Source organism: Amblyomma maculatum, chromosome 1 (genome assembly GCF_055883805.1).
Source record: "Amblyomma maculatum isolate TAMU_Amacu chromosome 1, ASM5588380v1, whole genome shotgun sequence".
NCBI lineage: Eukaryota > Metazoa > Arthropoda > Arachnida > Ixodida > Ixodidae > Amblyomma > Amblyomma maculatum.
In genome coordinates this window covers 372784857-372805507 of record NC_139344.1, presented here as the reverse complement: position 1 = coordinate 372805507, position 20651 = coordinate 372784857, and the positions used below count along the sequence as shown (strand labels likewise).

Sequence of the window (20651 nt, the reverse complement as noted above, 5' to 3'; positions counted from 1 at the left end):
GAGAAGGCGGATGCAAGGTTAACCTCCATTCACGTTAGCTGCGTCGCTGATTGGTTGCCGGTTTGCGACCAGCAGTCTCAAGGCTGCAAAGTCTAGCAGAGCTCGACTGGCCTGAGACTCTCTTTTCGACCAATGAGACCATTTGTGACAGTCGTTTTCTACCATAACGTTCGCAATACCTGTGCGAGCAGCAAGTGCGAACGGGCGTTAAGTTGCAGTAAACTCAGATCTGCTATTTTATGCTTTATACGCCCTTCCGGTTTTGTTGTTACCGTACCAAATATTAAAATTACCCGCTGGGTCCTGAAACTAGCACCGAGCGATAGTGACTGCTCAGTATATCCCCCCCCCCCCCCCCCCCTCCTCCTTTCCAGCGCTGGGTGGCCTCTATATTTCATTTTCTATGCATGAAAGCTCGTTTCGGGACACAATCAGGGTTCAAATTATGTGTGCACTCTTGATTACGAAGATAGTCCAGTCTAATATTATTCTTACACAGTAGTTACCTCCACTGCGTACATTGCGCTCGCAGAAAACGATGGGAAAGTTCTGCCTCCTCGGCGTACACATGTAATGCCTCTGCTGTGTAGCAGCCGCGTTAAACCGCGGAGGAAACAGCGTCCGCAGTCAAGCGTGCTCGCGGACCGGAAGCAGCCTGTCAAGCTTCACTCGAACGCTTTTTGCGCCCTGAACTGCCTGAACTAATTGTGCTGTAAAGCAAGGGTGCGTATGAAGTGTTGGCATAGTTGTTTTAGTTGTTGAACCTGCGCTGCCCTCATGCGGTGCTTTCACGCACCGGAAAACGCATGTGTCTGTAGTTCAGGGACGAGTCAGCGTGTGAGAGGTAATCGCAGTGGCTGCGAAACCGTTATATAATGGAGGGAACCTAATCACACGTTTCTCTCACCTCATTATATTCGCTTAGGATGCGTAGATAACACGGTGAGTAACAAAATGAAAAGTAAGCTGGTTGAGTACTTTGAATTTGCCGCTTCGGTCGTTGTTGTCGTTGTCGCTCTTGTGCCGTGTGCATTGATTCAGGAAGGTCATTAATTACACGTTCAGTTAAAGTTAAAGCTTACATATTTCTTCAAATAAATTTTACCTACAATGTTAACAGTGCGAGGGTCAATTATAGTTCTCAAAAAGTGCTAATGTTTGAAAAATATTGATTGAGCCGTGAAGTGAAACATGGCATCTTCGACTAGCTCCTTCCGAAAAGCAATAAAACAGGCTTTTAGTAGCTTGCTCGGGATAAACTGTTCAAGTATTGTATACATAGTTAGCCTCTTACGTCACCCAGAATAACTGTGAATACACCGTCGTTTATAAACAATGGAATAAAAGATAAAGAATAAAGCAGATAGAGCACATACGTCACCGTGGCCAGTAAACTCCTGGCTTAGTCGACATTGAAGTTTTGGTCATCGTTGGGTGTGTGCGTGTGTCATAAACAAATGCGGACGAAAATTTTAAAAGCGGCCACGTGTTGAGTAAGTTGACCTCTCCTTTATTGCACGCGCCAACACTTATCACGGGAACAGCGTATACGTGCAAATGAAAGGAACACAGCCGACTTCCTGTTTAAAAAGTGACAAGTAGGGCTGGGTCGCTGTGGAATGCCTCAATGTTTCGTAAAGTGTCATATCTATCATGCTGACGGATTTGTTGACGAGTGGCGCATATGAAGGAGGAGTTGTCGCTTTTCTATTGCAGGTTGGTCAAAGCAGCCAAGCCGTTTAAGTAAAGGCCTTCAGTGCTCCGTCGTCGGCGCTGCCGAATTCCTCCGCCACCATGAGTTTCTTTTCCAAGCTAAGACGAAAGGAGAAGGACAAGAGGAGTGTCGACTCCGGAGTCATTGAAGAAATTGGCCAGCCGTTTCAAGTGTCTCACGTTGTTCACGTTGGTTACAACCCGGCAACGGGAAACGTCGAAGGTCTGCCAGAGCCATGGCTCAAGCTCTTGCAAAATTCCAACATTTCGTGAGTTACCTTTCGCTTTCGAAACTAGGTTGACATGCTGGGTGGGATATTGTTTCGCTGACGCGTTCTGTTAGTGACCTTTGGCGCGACGAGTGTTCAGGACCTAATCAAAGTCAGCGATGTTGAGTCCTGATTTAGCAGGGTGCGCGAATTGACAGATCTTTTCGGCGAGCACGATAACTGTAAACAACAACAACAACAAAAATGATAATCAAGAACTTTCCAGTGTTTACCGTAAACTGTGCTTATGTGAGCAGCTCTGTGTTGCTAATGCACGCGTCAGATTTTACTCTATTTTGCAGTTCAGACACTTTTGTAGAATTTCGCCCTGCTCAGAGCATTTTCACAAAGGAATTGAGACATTTGCTCGCACGACGATTTCATAATGATCAAAATAGTATATAGTAAGCAAGATATACTTTTGTTACCAAACAGTACCAAGGAGCAGATCAAGCATCCAACTGCTGTTCTTCAAGCGCTAAAGTATTATCAACATTCCATCAAAAACAAAAATGGCGTGACGAAATTCCTCGGCACAAAAGAAAATGTGGAACAAGAATCAAAAGAAATCGCAGACACTGTTCCTGGTGAGTACGCTGGACATTTATGCAATGCCAGAGCTTAAGTGCATCAAACAATATTAAATTCTTAATTGGACTTTTTTTTATTGAAGCATTGTTGTGGATGTCAGGACATGCTGAATAGAAATTAACTCTCATGCATGTTTTACTTGTGAAGCCACTTTCAAAACTTAAAAGCCACACTTGCTGCATTTCCTAAAACGTGCACTGGTCTATGTAATTGAATCATTCGAAGCACTTTTGCTCTGAAGGATTAAACATTTGGGAAGGACAGTTATGCCCACTCTCATCAGCTTTCAAATCCTACATGAATGCCGAATCAAACCTGCAGGACAGTTTGATATCAGTTGCAGTCTCTGTTGAAAACCACTGGGTATATACTTGTGCCCACATAGATATCCTTACAAGGCAAAACCATGTGAAAGCATAAAAGACAGTCGAAATTACATTGCTGTCTGTCTGGAATACTAAAGAAGTTATGAGGTATAGAGGTTGATAACTTCTGTGATCAAAACTGAAACAGTGGAAAAGTGGCAGACACAAGTGCTGGATTTGTGAAGTCATGTTTGCAAGGTCGACAATAAGGGCACGAGTCTAAGCTCATGGGTTCCTACTGGCAAGCTGTATGGAGGTGCATTTATTTTTAATGTGGATAAATACAATTTAATTTTAATGTAATTTTAGTAAGGTCTATACTGCTTCGAATGATTATTACTGACGAATTAAATATTGTTCCCTAAGCTTTTCTGAATGGATATTTAACTCTTAGGCAGGTTAGTGGAAATGTTCATTGCAAAACACTTTTTTTAGTGTCAAGATTTGCATGTTCAGACATAGCAACTGTTAGTATAGTGTAGTAAAGAACTGTGGTGTATAGCTTGCAGACCGATAGTGACAAGTAGAAGATTAACCTTGCTTGCTAGCAAGTAGATAAAGCTGAAGGTGCTTAATATATATGTTCGTAGGTAGGTTTACGAGTTGTCTGAGCAATATGGATAGTTATGACACTAATGTACACCATTTTTTAAGAACAGTTTCGAGATCTGTGTAGCATTATACGTGCGTAGAGTTGGTATAATGTGCCATGTTGTCATGTTGCAGAGATGAGCGATGATGAAGGCTTAGATGAATCGCCCGAGGACAAGGTTGCACCCGCAAAACCGGTACCAGTGGATGCGGATAAGAAACCGGCCAATGTTCCCCTTGCATCTCCTGTTATGCGAACTAAACGAGAAGAAACACCACGGGTCCCTGAAGAGGAGGTCATGGCACAGCTTCGTAAGTGTGGTGGCTTTTTTACTTTTATCGACAGGGCTGCACAGAGTCTAGCTGTCAGACTTCTGATCTGCTTGCAACTATGGGAGAAGTTGCAAAGTGTGTCAGAGGCCAAGGGACAGTTGCTGTGGAATGTATCTGTGAGCCTCTAGTCACATGCAGTCTGCTGACAGATTTCGCCGGTTTCTGCAATTCCAGGAAAGATAGTGAATCCAGAAGACCCAAAACAACGGTATACCCTCATGAGCAAAGTCGGTTCTGGGTGAGTAGAAAGAGCTTTTTTCTTTGTTTTAGTCAATTGATGTGGAGCATTCTTCCAAGGCTAATGGTACTGTGGAGATGCATTTGCGACTGGCCTCCCAGCTGCTAGCAAATTGTTCCTAGATTCTGAAATTGGAGAACTAAAGAGCTGTAGTGCGTACTTTACTTCCTCGTGTCAATATACCATGGTTTATGTGACATTACACCTGTTAGTTACAAAGCCACTTAAAAGCTCACTAGAAGCTACCGCTGCATCATTTGAAACTGGCATGATAAGCCTAGTTTTCTGTTGTCACGGCAGCTTCTATGACTGCATGCAGAGGATGTGCTTTCATGGAGGTGTTGGGATGGTTGGCGTTTGCTATCTTCAGGTTTTTAGCTCCGCATAGAGCACTCACGAAGAGCAAGCAAACAAACAAGTTACCACAGTTGCATCTGGGACGCTGCTTCTGCAAAGCTTGGTCGCAACACTGTTCCCGTGAAATGTCCCGGGGCAGTGGTGCCGTTTGAAAAAAGACTGTTCAAGATTGTCAGTTTCTCTATTATGCTCTCGCCCTCACTGAGCTATGACCTGACATCCTTATGCGCTTCCACAGAGGGGCCATGCCAGTCTATGGAGCTCTTTGTTCACACACTTGGGTGACGCCAGTTTTTGGAAGAACATGTCTGACTAGGTTTTTTGTTACACCAAGTCATGGTTAGATGCCTAAATATTGATTGAAAGAGCACTGGACAAGGGTTGATGGGGAGCCTCAGTTTGCTCGCAAGCTGAGCCAACGCTTTGACCGAGGGACTTGTAGTCGTCTGGTCCCCTTGTCGAAAGGTTGGCTCAGCTTGTGAGCAAATTGAGGCTTCCCATCAGCTTTTGCCGAGTGCTCTTTTATACTGTGTAGTCATCTTCTTTCTCTTATTGTACCCTACATATTTATTGTACACTCCTAAAGTTAAATCCCTTGTTGACATCCAGGGCATCGGGCACTGTGTACACAGCGGTAGACCGGCGGACCCAGCGCAAGGTGGCAGTGAAGACAATGGAGCTAGAGCAGCAGCCAAAGAAGGAACTTATCCTGACCGAGATTGAGGTCATGCGCCAGAACAAGCATCCCAACCTGGTGAACTTCTTGGATGCCTACCTGGTGGGCGAAGACCTGTGGGTGGTCATGGAGTACCTTGAAGGCGGGGCCCTGACGGACGTGGTCTCTGAAACGGTCATGCGGGAGGAGCAGATGGCTGCCGTCTGTCTGGAAGCGACACGGGCAATAGCTTTCCTGCACTCGCAGGGCATCATCCACAGGTAGGTGAGACTTCACTTTTAGATAGTATTGTTAGATGCAACTCTAGGATCAAGCTGGCAGTGCCCCTGTTAAAGAGGCTCTCTAACCATTGTCAACCTGTTGATAGTGTCAAAGCCTTGCCTTGATAGGGACTTGCCTAGTGTATTCAGGGACCTTAGTTTCCTGCATTCCCCCCTTCCCACCCCACCCCATCCCCCCAAAAAATAAGAAAGGATGCATAGTGGGTGGAACAGCGCGAAGAGATGAAACACACAAGAAGAAAAGCACAACAGACGAGTGCTGACTCGCAACTAACTTTTTATTAGGAAGAAAGCGGATTCTTATACAAAAAAATATCACATGTTACAAAGAACGAAACCCTTGCAGAAAGGAACTGCAAATGCCCCTCATAGGAGGCTCTTCTGCCGGTGGCCTTTCTCATGATGTATTGGCATTTATGGTGTGCTGAGACTCCTTTTAGAGGTTCTTGGCGGGGCAGGAGCCACTTTTTTCTTGAGTTGTGTTCGATTGTAGTGCGTTCACACTAAGTGACTCGCTAGCGAAAAAGTCGCCTTATCTGAGGATGAAGCAAATTATTTTTTTCAGTTTTTAACCCCTCACTTCTAAAAATTTTTGAAAATTCTTGTTCAAGTGGAAACACACTCATAAGTTCATTGTTGTGGCAAGAAATTTGTTTTATTACATTGTATGGCGAGTTGACAGGCAATTGGAAAGTATTTCGTTGAAACGGGGTTTGACTGTAGGAGGTGCAAAATAGCAGATGTGAAGGAATTCAGTTTTGTATACCACTGTTGAACCTTATGTGCATGAGTGCACCACCTGCTTACTTATTGCGCCGATTTTTCAACGAGTGCGTAACGTGGGAACACGAAATGCTAACCAAGGGAAAAAAGTTTTTAATCCGAAACATCTAGAGCTTTTCTTCTTTGGTTTCTGTTTCATATGCATTTTCGTATTACCACCGGCCAGACAAGTTTTTTGTCAAATCCTCGACTTATTGTGTAATGTATTAAGCAGTTTCACTGAAGGCATATTTTTCCTACTGTGACTGGAATTTATGTCCGTGTGCTCTCAGTTTGCACAGTTTGAACAATATGTAACACCATTTGCTACTTTAGAGGATAAATTCAGCATGTAAGTTCAATCCAGGACCCGTGTCTTAACTTAGTCCACTTTTGTTAACCTGTGTGAACCTTGGGGGCAAATTTTACAGCCAGTGAAAGATATCAAAGGATTCTAGTGAACCTTCGGGGACACTGTTGATTTGCCAATCCAAGCATTATCGAGAGCCGCTGTGGAAATGTGCCATTCCAATGCAGGGACATCAAGTCTGACAATGTGCTCCTCGGCATGGATGGCGCAGTGAAGGTGACCGACTTTGGCTTCTGTGCCCAAATCCGCCCCGACGAGAAGCGGCACACCATGGTGGGCACGCCTTACTGGATGGCACCCGAGGTGGTCACCCGAAAGCAGTACGGGCCAAAGGTGAACACTTTACTGTCCACCACCGTGTCGCCATTACATTGTTATTTAGCCTACTATTGCTTCACTTTATGGGTGCGTAAGTTTTAGTAGTTTCCGACCTATGCTAGCTTGTAAAACATGCTTTTAGGGGGTGTCGCCTCCTTCCGACTGGTATGCTGCAAACAGTCGATATGGGACAGCTTCACTTTCTTCTTTGTGGTCCCTTAACTTGGTTGTACCCTTACTCATGCGTCATTTTGCCTCACAGTGTTGAAAGTAGCGATCTGCTTGATGCACCTTACCTTACACAGACCATTAAGGAGGCAGCTGGTGTTGGCACACGATTTTGAAATATTGTAGTAATGAAAAACCTGTGGTTATAAGCCTCTATTCAAACCTAGGTATGAAAATGACGTACCTTGACAGTAGGCATGCGTGTAGTCAACCAAAATCTTAAACAAAAACGTTCAAAGCTGATTTTCTTCAGCTTTATTTGAAGAAATCAGTTATTTTCTTGTGCTGCGTGCAGCACACACAACCACACACTACATTACACCACTACAGCACATACACCTTCCACTTAGCGCAACACCTCGTCGGGTACTAATTGCGCCTAGCGATGAATGTGCAGACTTCGTCAATACTCAGAAAAAACATCAGAGTTCAATATGACCTCACCTTCAGTCTTCTCTGAAGTATGAAAATCTTATCTAGGTCTTTCAAAATGATTGCGGTGGTTGATCTGCTGCAGAGGCCGATTCTCTTTTTCACTGCGTTAATCTCTTTCGCTGGCCGCAATCATCGTCAGATCTCGCACAAGCTTCGCAATAAGGTAATCCGTGACAAAAACAAAAACCTTCCTGCACGCACGAATGACCGAACAGTGAGTTATACGCAGCACAAAGAAAAAAGGTAGGCGGCTAGGCCTGCTGGCTACTGCATATTAAATCACAGCTTTATGGTAGTACTAGGAGCTGGCACTAGATATGCTGATTATGAGAGCTACAGCCCACAGACCACACGCGTATAAATGGCGGTTTCTGTTTCGCGCAAGAGTTGTGAGCTGCGGCGCTGTTAATTTTAACCGAATGCATAATACTGATGTTCTTAGATTATAGAAAAAAAAATAATTTACATGCGTTATTCCGAAATATACGCTATATTGAAATTCATAATTCTGAAATAGTTTTATGTCGAAAACATAGGAAATCTGTTGGGGATCTTTTTATAAAATTTGCTAATGGGGTGTTCATAGTAATGAGATTTGACTATCAGATTTAGGGTGGGGGTGGGGTGAAGGAGGAGATGTTTGATTATTTGGCATTTGAACAATTCTATCTTTTTCTATGCTCCCTGGAAGTTTGAAATACTGACGTTCTACTGTTATTGTTCCTAGTGAACGGTTTCACTCGTCAGCCAATCATTTCTAATTGATCTTTGACACCACACATGGTGGTTCTTAAACATCTTCTCAAAGCTGTCATGGTTCCCTGAGAATGAAAAGATTGAGATCCTCTGCCCTAGAGATGGGCAAGAAGACTGGCATAGTTGTCAGTTATTCATGTACTGACGTTGCCTGGTAGGGTTGTTGAGTCCAAAATAATAGGCAATAGGGCCGCTTTCGTCATCTGCAGTGATGGCTATTTAAGGAGAGCAACTGTACGGAATGAAGTTGTCAGCAGTTAGCATATTATGCAGCAACGAGTTTTGAAGTTTCAAGCTACATATGGCAAAGCCATGCTGCTGCTAATTACCATGCTAAATACATGGTAATTGCTAAATTGCTAAATACATGCTAAATACATGGTAAAATGTACCAGAAACAGAGTTTTCGCAGCAAAAGCCACATGTAAAGGGGACAGTCTCGAGATGTAAACCCTGACAGCAACCGATCTCTGAATACTTAGGTTTTCACATTAAGAAATGTTACTGGTCATAATGTGCAAATGTCCTCGCACTCATAGTTGGCCTTCCTGTACATCAGAAGCCTTGTCATCAGGTTGATTTTACCCTACTCAAGAAAAAGGAAAAGGGGAGTGATGACTGTTGTTCAGAGGTGCTCACTGTCTAATCATATGCTATCTACCATTGCCTTTTATTTCAAAGCTCCCTAGAGAGATTTGGGAATTCATCACAGAATTCAATTGTAGTCTCCTGTTTAGAGAAAGCAAACTGCTTGATTATTGTGTAGTGAAACAAATTGTGGCACTGGTTCTATAATCTTGGACTCCACTGTGTTTAAGGAAACCTCCTTTAGGTGGAATAGATTTATAATACAAGAATATTTATTGGTTAGCACTCACCTATGTTGAGCTATACTGTTATGAAGGGTTGAATCTGATGCTAATTCTGAGGCCACAGGTATATTAGCGTAAAAACACATGAATAATACAAAACCGCATATAATATGAGCTGTAATTTCAGGATAGTAATAACAGACAAAAAAATACGAGCTGTAATTTCAGGATAGTAATAACAGACAAAAAAACTTTACATCCACATATAATGCGAGCGAGGAGAGATCAGTAAAAGTAATTATTTGCACTACATTTCATGATTGCCGCGCGAGGCGTACACACTCCCCACTTCCCGTCCAACGCCACCTCGCGGAAGTCGCTACGAACAGTGCCACGCACCTTCATGCGCCGATGCTGGTTCGCTACCCTTCTTCCGCCGACACATAGATCGCATATTTTCACACACCCTGAAAGAGTAGCTCACTTCGCCCTGGCAATTGCGGAAGCTGCATGGTCCTCAGTTTGTTCTAAAACCAGGAGGCCGCTTCCAGCTCAGACGCAGGATGGCAACGCACTAGCTGCCGGTTATAGTGAGACGAACTCTCGAATCTTTGCTGCGTCTAGCACTGCACGTAGCGTGTGTGCCCGTGAGCGTTCTTAGATCCTGGGTTTTCGCAATAAATGTCGTCCGGGGTATCATTAGCTTAGAGTCGCTTGCTAAAGACATCTTTCTCGTACCTCTAAACATATTCGGCATCCTGCATTTCTCGAAGGCACGACCGGCGTGCTCCTTGGGAATGCTAACGAAGCTTCTCCAATTCGGCTGTAAGGCATGGCCAACACAGCTGGAGAGGGCCATGAGACCAGTGCAATATGCCGAGTTATCCTTTCGCTATCCCTGTATCGACCTCCTTCCAGTCATGTGTGCGTTGCGGGCACCATGGTCGCAAGGATTGCGGGGTAAGCTTGATGAAATTGAAACAGTCAGTCGACGCCACTGCTATATAGCGCCTCCCTGGCTGGACGCCTGATGCTGATAGCGCTGATTAATAACGAGGTTGGAACTGCAAATTTGGGCTGAAATTTGTTCCGATCCGCTTATAATGTGAGGCAGAAATTCGACATGATAGAATTGGGAAAAAAAACCTCGTGGTATACAGTTAAACCTGATTAAAATGAAATTGTAAAACGTCGGTGATTTTTCCTTACGTCCAAGTTTTCGTTACATGCAGTTTTCGCGTGAAGACCCAAAAGGACACTGTAAATGAAAACCAGATTAAGAATGGATGTGAGGGAAACCACCTTGAAAGTGTTTACAGTAAACCAGAATTATTCTAAGTCATAGAAGCGGTGAAATCACGTGCGCGACTGCGGCGGCAGCTTCCACCTCCTTTGCGGCTCGCGCAACTCGTCTACGAGGGAGCTGGAAAAGGAGGTGGAGGAGGAATCAGTCTGAAGGAGAGCGTGCGTGTTGGCACCGCCATCGCGCGCGTGCTCATCCACCACCGTTGCCCCAAAAAACCGACTCTGCCTCACGTCTCCAGCATGCTCCGTTGTTCCCACTACCGACGCGCGTGAGCCCGCAAGCAATCGCTCAGCAGCGATAGACGCGTGCTGCTTCCCACGTGTCTTTTTTTCTGTTATTTTCGGCCACTTTTAATCATGAACTATTGTAATTCCAAGTTCCGACAGCAAAAGCAGCGGAGACTGCTGCGTCTGCCAAGGAGATGTGGTGTCGGCACTGAAATGTGAAACGCACTGTATCAACTGCGGTCGTTCGTTACTATAGTAGGTGTTCCTCTCACTTCAATTCCCAGTGACTCGGCACTAGCTAAGAGACAGTCGGCTCTGCGAGTTCGTTATATCAAGGTCAACCGCCGCGACATGTTCGTTACGTGGAGCTCTTAAATACATGCACTCCAATGGGGGTGGCATTGCGGAATTGAAAAACCTCGTAATATAAAGGAATTTGCTACATGGAGGTTAATTACATAGAGGTTTAACTATGCCTGACAGAGTTTTTGTGGTAGTTAGACGTCTGCAAAATTGAAATTCTGTAATACAAATCGAATACTACCATGTGAAATGTCACATATCTGATCAAACAATGGGAATTAAAAAGTAACAAACATTGTTCGTCTTGTTCATTTCAGTTACATATGCTATTTGCAAATAAAATGAAACTAGAATTGTATGAAAGTGTATACCCTACTGAAAAATTTAGTATCAATCTTATACAGGATTCCCTGCACCGATTTTTTGTACAGAAAGGACCAGCATGAAGCCAGAGGGAGCTGTCATGTATTGGTTCTAAATATAGTAAACCCAAATTAATCCATCTTTGAAGGGACCAGAAAAAATGTCTGAATTAGTTGAAAGCTTGAATTAGCAAACTGGCCTGAAAATAACTGCTGAAAAAATGTGCAACACAGCACCTGCATGATGGTTTTGATGATTTGAGCTGAAACCAAAGTGAAAATGACATTTTGTTTTTCAGTTTCGTCAAGGACCTTGCTTTGCGTGCACTGTCGTGTAGGCCCTCTTCACGAAAGGGAAGGTTTTTGTTCACTAAGTGGCCTCACCACGGTTTGAGGGTGTTTCACTGCACAGTCTGTGTTAAAGCGTTACGGTAAAGCGTGCAGTGCATTGAAACTGAGATAAATTTGAATTTTCTGAAACATCTGCGTAACAGATTTTCTAGTACAAATATGAGCCTAATAAAAACATTAGATTTTTATTCGACATCTTGAGTGTTCACACGCCGCTAGCACTCTGCAAAATTTGGGCAGTGCGATACAGGGGGCTGTGTGGATGTTCACTGCAGTTGTGTTGATGGGCTTGGCTAGGTGAAGTCCAACATTGCCTCATGCATTGGGTCATCCAGGTGGATGTCTGGTCACTTGGCATCATGTTGATAGAGATGATGGATGGTGAGCCACCCTACTTGAATGAAACGCCGTTGCGAGCCCTCTACCTGATTGCAACGCACGGAAAGCCGCACATCCGGGACCGGGAACGGCGTTCCCCGCAGCTCTTGGACTTCCTCGACCGGTGCCTCGAGGTGAGCAATCTTGAAGGCACTCTCCCGAGTCCCATCACGGGTTTATTGGCTCTAGGGAAGTTGACTCATCCCTAGCAGGATGTTGCTTCTACCAACAGTTGTCTCTACTATCACTGCATAGGCACAAAATAGCCAAAAGATTTTCTTCTAGTGTACAGTCAAACCCGTTTATAAAGAACCCGGCTAGAGCGAATTATCCTTTATATCGAACACTTGAAGCTGTCTTAGCATTATTCATGACAAATGTAATTTCTATAACGAACTTGAGTGCACGTGATTGATGAACACCCAAGTGCGCGGGCGCGCCGGAGGCCAGGCTGGCCGGGCGGCGTTACCGCGATGAATTGCTCTGGAGAGAGAAGTGATTCTTGTCGGAAATAGGAGGAGAGGGGGATTCAGCGCATTCAACTGTCTCCTCAGGGGCGAGGGATTACTTTGAAGAGCACGAACTGAGAAAGAGCAAACGCCGTACCAACCGAGCTACGCCGAGCAGCCCCTCAGCCCTTCTCTGCTGCCTCGGCGCATCTTTCTCCGATCTCTTTCCCCTCAACGCAGAGTTTTTTGAGGGTGCTCTCCTATTCGGTAACTGCTTACCACGTGATCAAGGTACAAGCTTGCTGCTCCAGGCCAATCGTGAACAAGGAGAAACCGGGCAGAGCTGGTTTCAGGAGGCGGGAGAGGAGAGCCTATCAACAGCACTCCTCCTTTTTTTATGCTCCATATTTTCTTTGTCGTCGCGTCGGTCGCGTCGTGTGTTGCTGTGGTGTGCCAGTGCGCTCTACGATATCCTCCATACTTTCTTTGTCGTCGCGTCGTGTGTTGCTATGGTGTGCAAGTGCGCTCAAGGATCTGAACAAGCGTATTACCTGCGGTGTTCGTGCGTTCGGTGCTTCAGAATGATGACGAAGAAGCGGCAGGGTCTGCTGCTTTGCGACAAAGTGGAGATTCTTCACAGTGTCGAGCGTGGAGAAAAAAAATTGGATGTCGCCGCGCACTACGGGATCGTGAGGAGCACGCTGAGCACGATCCTCAAAAGCAAAGCTGCCATTCAGGAAAATGCTCGCGTTCGACCGAATGCTGACAGCCGACGCAACCGGAAGCCAGCCTACGATGAACTTGAGAAATTCTTGTATGCATGGTTCGTGGATGTGCGTGCACGGAATCTTCCTGTCAGTGGCCCCATGCTGCAATAAAAGGCAAGAGATTTCGCCTGCGCTTTGAGTATTGAAGGATTTGTGGGGGGCAGTGGATGGCTGCAGAGATTTAAGGACTGCTATGCCATAACAGGAAAGGTGGTTGCTGGAGAGAGGCAGGCAGTTGACACGGACAGTGCCAACAAATGGATAGATGACGTCTGGAATGAGGTAAAAAAGAAGTACAAACCGTGCGACATATTTAACACGGATGAGACCGCCTTATTCTGGCAGATGCTGCCGAGTAGAACCCTGGCACTTAAAAATGAGAAGTGCCATGGCGGCAAACTTAACAAAGCACGTGTGACGGTACTTCTTACGGTGAACATGGACGACTCATCTAAGTTGCGCTCACTTGTCATTGGGAAATTCAAGTCACCCATGTGCCTTCGGGGATGTGCTTCGCTGCCGGTCACGTACCACTCCAACAGCAAAGCCTGGATGATCAGGGCATTGTTCGAGTCGTGGCTGCGTGACTGGGACGATGAGCTTGCGCTGAGCGGACGCAAGATTTGCTTGCTGCTGGACAACTCTTCGGCCCACCATTGTGGCATCTCACTCAGGGACATTGAACTCTGTTTTCTGCCGCCAAACATGACGGCAGTGTTGCAGCCTCTAGATTAGGGGATTATACATGCGTTCAAGCAGGGATACCGAAAGCGCATAGTTGAACGGCTCTTGGTGAAACTGCGGATGAATGAAGATCTGAAGATAAACCTGTTAGGCGCAATCCAGATGATGAATCGCGCCTGGCCAGACGTCACACGCGACACAATCAAGAACTGTTTTCGGCATGTCGGACTCTGCCAGGCGGATGCCGAAGTCACCAGCGCCGCGAGTGCAGCTGAAGACGATGAAGAGTTGGCCACTCTTTGGGAAGAACTTGCCCACGTTCCTGACGCTGTGCCAAAAGAAGTCTGCTTGGAAGATTTTGTGGCGGTTGATAATGAGGTAGCCGTGACGGCAAGCCCGCTGGATTCGGAAATCGTTGCTGATGTGCTGGTGCCCGGAGACATGGAAGATGAGGAGCCATCGCCAGAAGACGACCGCCCTCACCCTACTTTTGCTGAAGCACTTTCCGCAACAGATGTGCTGCGCCGCTACTGTGCCGATATCAAAGGAAGCGGACTTGAGTTGGTTGACGTTTTTTTACGTGTTGAAAATGCAATTCAAGTTGATTTTGCTAGGCACTCTGTGCAATCTAAAATAACTGCCTTCTGCAAATGAATGCAGATTGCTGAATAAATTGCTTTTGGAGCAGATTATGCATGGTGAGTGCCGTGGCATTACTTTTATTAGTACGTTTTTGTCGACTTGCAATATCCTGTATAGTGAACTAGATGCTGAAATTCGCTAAAAGCGGGTTCGGCTATAAAGAAATATTTGATATATCGAACAAATCTCTGAAAATCATGCTGTTCGTTATAACCGGGTTTGACTGTATGACTAGCTTTGAACTAATGCTGGATTTCCTCTGGACGTGCATGTGTATGTGCAGGTGCATACATGTGTGCAGGGTCGTCCATACACATGCAAGCTTTTCTATGCTCATTCAGGGAGCTGAACATTTATGTGTAATTTAATTGTAGTTCAAAATATAGGGACCCTCTTTATTTATGTGCCCATTGATGATGGGATGAAAGGATCAGTGTTTGAAATAATGAGGTTATAGTGTACATTTTAATCAGATAATTATATATCGCTTGTAACAATCAAATTCTTTTGATCTGTCAATTTTCCGAGTGCTGCCATGTAAAAATAGCATAGCGATACTATTATCGTCCACATATCAGATGCAACGATAAGCTAGCTTTCTGGCCACCCGGAAGATGTCTACCACAGAAGTTTCTCTTAACATTCGATAAAAAAATAAAATGCTATGAAGAGAATGGGCGAGAGCTCAGCATAAGTGCCGCAGAAGGACTGGCGTGGAGAAATTGAGTGGGCATTCCTTGCGGCCTGAGGGAATGAGTGATGTCATTCTCGCAATCGCCTGATGGAGGAAGGGAAACACTTTTCTGCCACTGCACAGAGGCTGCAGCTGGGAAACATGGTGTCGACCAAGGGCAAGACGATATCTCTCGGGGTTAAAGAGCGGACTTGTCGGGATTTCTGGCAGGGTTTCAAGGTTGTAAGCATCACTAAAAAAATAAGGGCTTTCGCAGTCGATTTCGGTGATAATCAGTGTTAAGGATGCCCTGCGGTCCACCCTGTCGCCGGTCGATTTTGGGCACGCAAAAGGACTGCAGCCAGCATATATGCATCTGGAAGCGATGCACATAGCGATTGCCAATTTCAACAGCGTGAATTTCTGACTTTATTAAGCGTGCTAAAGATATTTTCAGGCTCTGGGATGAAGGGCTCAGTGCTTTTTGCGATGACTCGCGTTGTTCGACCCAATTTATTTGAGCCTTCGTGCATGAGAAGTCGTCATCATCAGCCGCACTATACCCACTTCAGGGCGAAGGCTTCTCCCATTTTTCTCCAATTAGCCCGGTTCTGTGCTAGCTGCATCCACTTGACCCCTGCGAACTTCTTGACCTCATCTGCCCACCTAACTTTCTGCCGCCCCCTGCTACGCTAGAAGTAGTGTGGGCTTTTTTTTTTTTTTTTTTTTTTGCCAGTCCGGTATAGCGACAATCGGATTATAACGATCAGGTTTTCCGGTTTTCTTACTATTACTGTAATTGGATTGCATTGTAGTACTAAATATCATAGCAGTTGCATGAAGAACGCTGAATTCTTGGGTGGTGAGCCACAGCTGACATCCGATCGCACATAAAGTTAAGTCCTGATTGCGGTCAGCTGAGTCAGAATACAAGCTGAAGAAGGCAGGTTTTACCGCATTACACTCGAGTTCTTCGATGGTTGTTGAAAAATTTAGCACGATCTACCTGCTCTGCCTGGCTGCTGACACAGTAAAGCATGATGCTTTGAATTCCATAACTGTATACCCATGCTGACGAAACACGATTTGGCACATCATATCGAAAGTTCAACGCAGTTAGGCCTCAGTTTCATGAAATTCTTGATGCATGATTTCTTGTTTCCACATCTGAGTAACATGATCTTAGTTTTATTCAAAACTGTAGGCTTTATTTATTGCTGATTTGGAAAAATTAATTTTCACTCACTTTCTATGTAATGACGTCCTCGCGGATCTTGTCCACATGTGAAGTCCTTGTAGCCATAAAAGAATTAATACCTGCTGTGGAAGTTTGTTTATTTATATGCATTGCTTTTGACATGCACATTTTGAGCATAAGCATACCATCGTGGAGTGCAAGGGGATCAAACAGGATGTACTGAAATAGTACCATCAATCTTTCTTACGAAATGGGGGCCTGTCACAGTCCTTATCGCTAGTGTGCCTGGGGTGTGTACTTCCGTGATAAGGAGCGCTAACCTGTGCTGGCACCTGCCCCTTATCATGAGAGCGTTGCTCAGAGTTATGAGCGCGCCAACGTTGCAGTGAGTTTGTCATTGCATATTACAACTATCGCCTCTGTAAATGCTGTAAGCGAAATGGCATGCCAGTGGTAACTAACCATGGTTATGATATTGCAACAGTACATGAATTGTCTAGGTGGGGTTGCTAGCACTTGAGCACAGTCTACAAGACGTGATCACGCATTATCAAGCCTTGTATTTGTGATACATTTTGAGGTACAAATGATAAATGCTGTAAGGGATATAGGTCAAAAATGCAGAAAGTTGAACCACCCGTTTTACAGCATAGTTGTTAATTGCTTGTTGTGCGTTGGTAACCGTGACTAGATTGCATGATGCGTACAGCATTTCTGATTGGTTCTCAGAGTCGTGATGTCATCAGTGATATGACCTCCCAGATACCTCTAATTTGTTCTCTGAATCTTGATACCATTATGAACCGTATGTAAAATGGCACATGTCGACGTGTCATCAGGTCACTCCTTCGGTGTCATGGGGCTGTTTGGAGGTGCGAGTCTCTCTGCAGCAAAACACTCTGCCTACATTTCCAAAGCCTTCCACTACAGTGTCTCTCATAGCCGAGTTACTTTGGGATGTTAAACAACATAAACAAAAAAAATAAATAAACAAACAAATCGCATTCTGTTTCACTGCTATCAGGGTCCTCGTTATACATTTGAGGAACGAAAACAAATTTTAAGTTTCAGTGTCGCTCGAGTTCGTTGCATCGCCGTTCTCGCGCTCCGCCGTGTTCATTTTTGTAGTACACTTGACGGTACATGAGTACCAATGCTCTTAACTGGGCTAGTCGGTGAACAGGGTACGTGATTAGTTCAGGCACTTCTGCCAAAGGGTAGCTACAGCAGACGACAGCAAACAGGTTGATGCCAACAACAAAGAAGAGGCAACAGAATGTGAGTTTATCCACTCGCACTATGAACCAACCAACCTAGAGATTGTTTCTTCGATAGTTTGCTGTATTGTGAAATGGTTTGGCGGCAGTGTTTTGCGTTTGCATTGGCTCGAGCTGCATGGCTTTTTCCCCAAAGGTGGATGTCGAGGCGCGTGCCACCGCTCAGGAGCTACTGGAGCACCCCTTTCTACAGAAGGCTGCATCACTGTCCACCATTGTGCCCTTGATACGAGCTGCCAAGAAAGTTCTCAACAAGGCCTGATTTTAATGTGGAGCGATTTTTTTTTTACCCCCGTGACCCGACTTCCTGCTGATGCATTATCTGAAAGACAGTGTGGTCTCGACGCTCATCTTTTTTGGCAGTTCCCGATGTGACTGCAGACCAATTTTTAGGTTTGCTGCAACAAGCAGTCCATTGTTTACCTGTGTATTATTGAAAGCCACGATGTACTTTTTGCATGGATTTACTTCTGGTATGTGCATCCGGTGCAATGCGCGAGATTTCCGAAGGGCGTGAGGAGACTGCGTTCCTCGTCTCAATCCGGTGGAACTTTCCTTTGTTTGCTTTGCAACTTTCGGTTTCTCATTCTTGTTCTTTGATTTTATATGAGCATATTTTATTTACACTGTGTTAAGCTCTTGCGGAGCCAGACATTTGCTCAGGATAGACGCATGATCGTTTTCAAGGATGTGAATGTTGACTCCCCTTCTTCCAGTCTTCATCTGTCTCATTCTTCTCAAGTGTTTTAGAGGTTTGTGCTACTTAATTCGCATATAGGTTTTGACAGACCTCAGGCCATTGCACCAGTCCTTTCCAGTACATAGTGGTCGAGGTCCTCTCGTGAGTGAATTCCTTTCATTTTTTTAATTCATTTTTTTTTTTTGTTATCCAAGAGTGAGTGGCATTTGGTGGACTTGGTGCTCAAAGTTCTTGAAGAGAGCAGATTTTTCAATTTGGATCTAGAAAGCCTGCAGCTAACCTAGTGTATTTAGCTGCTAAATAATTCAACGGTGCAGCCAGCTCAAACACGGTGATGCCTTCCAATTGCTGTGCCACCCTCTGCCATGTGTTCAAATGAATCGCACACCATAGGGTCAGAGGTGTCACGCTGTTTTTTTTCCTCAACTATTCCTCTTACTGCCTGGCACACTGTGAAGTCAGACTCTCCTATGCAAACTATGCAAACTTAAATTGACACACTTTGAAAGTACACATCACTGTTTCACTTTAACCTTTCAGGGTGGTTGTATCTAATACTGCTGAACAATTTTTTTCACTGTACGTTTACTAGCTTTCAAACTGCAGTTCCATTGAGACGTGCGTAATGTTGTTAAGTTCAGCATTGTTGCTTCCGCTGGCGTACACTATCTAATATTCTCACCTTGCGTTTTTTTATTCTTCGTATGTTCTGCTAATTTAATTGTGCTTTTTAGAGAGCCAAAGTCAGTGTTGGATTAAACATTTATTCTGCTAATTATGCAGTGCCTTCCTGATATTGAAATTAATGTCATTAGATAGTGACAACATTCCAATTCTGCCTGCATCTTTGAACATTCTTCAGTGAACTGCTAGGCTCTCCTTGTTTGCTGGTGAACAGATTAGGTTGAGATTGTGCAATTTTTTTTCTTTTTTTGTGCTGTGTACACACTACTTTGCAGCATTATGAGTCTACGAGATTTTTGATGCATTTCAACCCAATTGTTTTGCCACAGCAGAGTGTTTGTCATGTTCACAGTGCTTGTACCGCCACCTTTGGTGCCTTTTAGTTCAACTTGATGCAGCAGATCTGTACAGTGCTTTGAATGTAGCCCTTGGCTAGCAATAAGAGACATTGGAAACTGACATGTCTTATTTGATGGTGATGTGCCGCACATTGAGAATAAGAGTTTTTTGGGAATTACTACTGGGGGTTTCTTAGCTATCTCTGCCAAGCCATCTGTGAGAGGTGAGAGAAGAAAAGGTCACACTCTAGTCAAACTCACTGGCAAGCAGTGAGCACTTGCATAATCTTCTTGACTGTGTCTATGCAAATGAAATGGTTATTTTTAAGGACAATTATTTTTTTGAACTTTTGAATTGTGTAATTTTCATGTTTTGTAAAAATAAAATTTCCTTTTAGCCAAACCTGTGACTCAGCTGCATGATATTGCGTGCTCGGAATGCAAGTCTAAAAAAGAGTTTAATCCACTTGTTACCCCAGGTGTCTTCTCTCGAGCAGTTCGTATTATCAGCGGGTCACTGCTGCAGTTTTATGGGGAATGAAACTAGGTTTGAAGCCAGCAGCAGCACTCCTCTAATCTCGGGCGGTGACGTGTTCAATTCATTTGAATGGTCGGCGCTAATTTAATTCGGTTTTGGTAAGGTAGAACTAAGCCCCCCATTCATCTATTTTGCCACTGTTTTCATTTCCATCTTTCTGCCTGTCTGTCTGAAGCCGTTGCCAAACTTTCGAGGCACACCTGGACAGCCACCATTCATAGGTATTGCCAAGGTCAGTTTATCAGTCTCTCTGAAGCTGTGAAGCCATTGACAAGAACTGCCAACATGGCCAGCACTTTTCAGATGGGATTTGAAGCCAACTGTACCCTAAAGATCTTTAGCCAGGTTCGCTATTCTGAACTTTCCTGAACTTCATTATCAACCCCGCCCACCGCATTACTGACTACACAAACTATGAGAAAGCTGTACCCTCCCCCAGCCCAGACATCTGCACATTTGTCATCTTTTGTTCAGTCAGCTAGGGATTGCAATGACTTGCTAGATGCCGTCGTGGACCAAGCCGGCCCATCATCATACAGATCATCCATCAAGAGATTCATCTGCTTATTGTGCCACTCCCTTATGAAATACTCCTTCAATGAGGCTTTCGAGGTATTCGTATATAAATAAATAAATAAATAAATAAATAAATAAATAAATAAATAAATTGGTATTTGAG

General features: G+C 44.5%; 1 protein-coding gene across 3 annotated transcripts; it reads left to right on the top strand.

Annotated features, from left to right (window-relative positions):
* Positions 1–1338: 1338 nt before the first annotated feature.
* Pak3 (p21 (RAC1) activated kinase 3) lies at positions 1339–19844 on the top strand. 3 transcript variants are annotated; one of them, XM_084591927.1, is made up of 9 exons: positions 1339–1493; positions 1717–1982; positions 2418–2569; positions 3665–3841; positions 4037–4100; positions 5067–5393; positions 6714–6879; positions 11980–12156; positions 17849–19844. In XM_084591927.1, exons 2-9 carry the CDS (start codon positions 1795–1797, stop codon positions 17972–17974), a joined length of 1377 nt encoding a protein of 458 aa, XP_084448053.1. In that variant the 5' UTR covers positions 1339–1493; positions 1717–1794; the 3' UTR covers positions 17975–19844. The 3 variants fall into 3 exon arrangements, with proteins under 3 accessions (XP_084448053.1, XP_084448064.1, XP_084448058.1); XM_084591938.1 differs by lacking the exon at positions 1339–1493 and adding an exon at positions 1580–1598; XM_084591932.1 differs by lacking the exon at positions 1339–1493 and having other exon boundaries at positions 1605–1982.
* The last annotated feature ends 807 nt before the right edge of the window (positions 19845–20651 follow it).

Excerpts from the sequence above, each read along its gene's own strand:
- Pak3 (XM_084591927.1), top strand. The coding sequence starts at position 1,795 with ATGAGTTTCTTTTCCAAGCTAAGACGAAAGGAGAAGGACAAGAGGAGT. Across the intron at positions 2,570-3,664 it reads AATCGCAGACACTGTTCCTG|AGATGAGCGATGATGAAGGC; the intron begins GTGAGTACGCTG and ends GTCATGTTGCAG. Across the intron at positions 5,394-6,713 it reads TCGCAGGGCATCATCCACAG|GGACATCAAGTCTGACAATG; the intron begins GTAGGTGAGACT and ends ATTCCAATGCAG.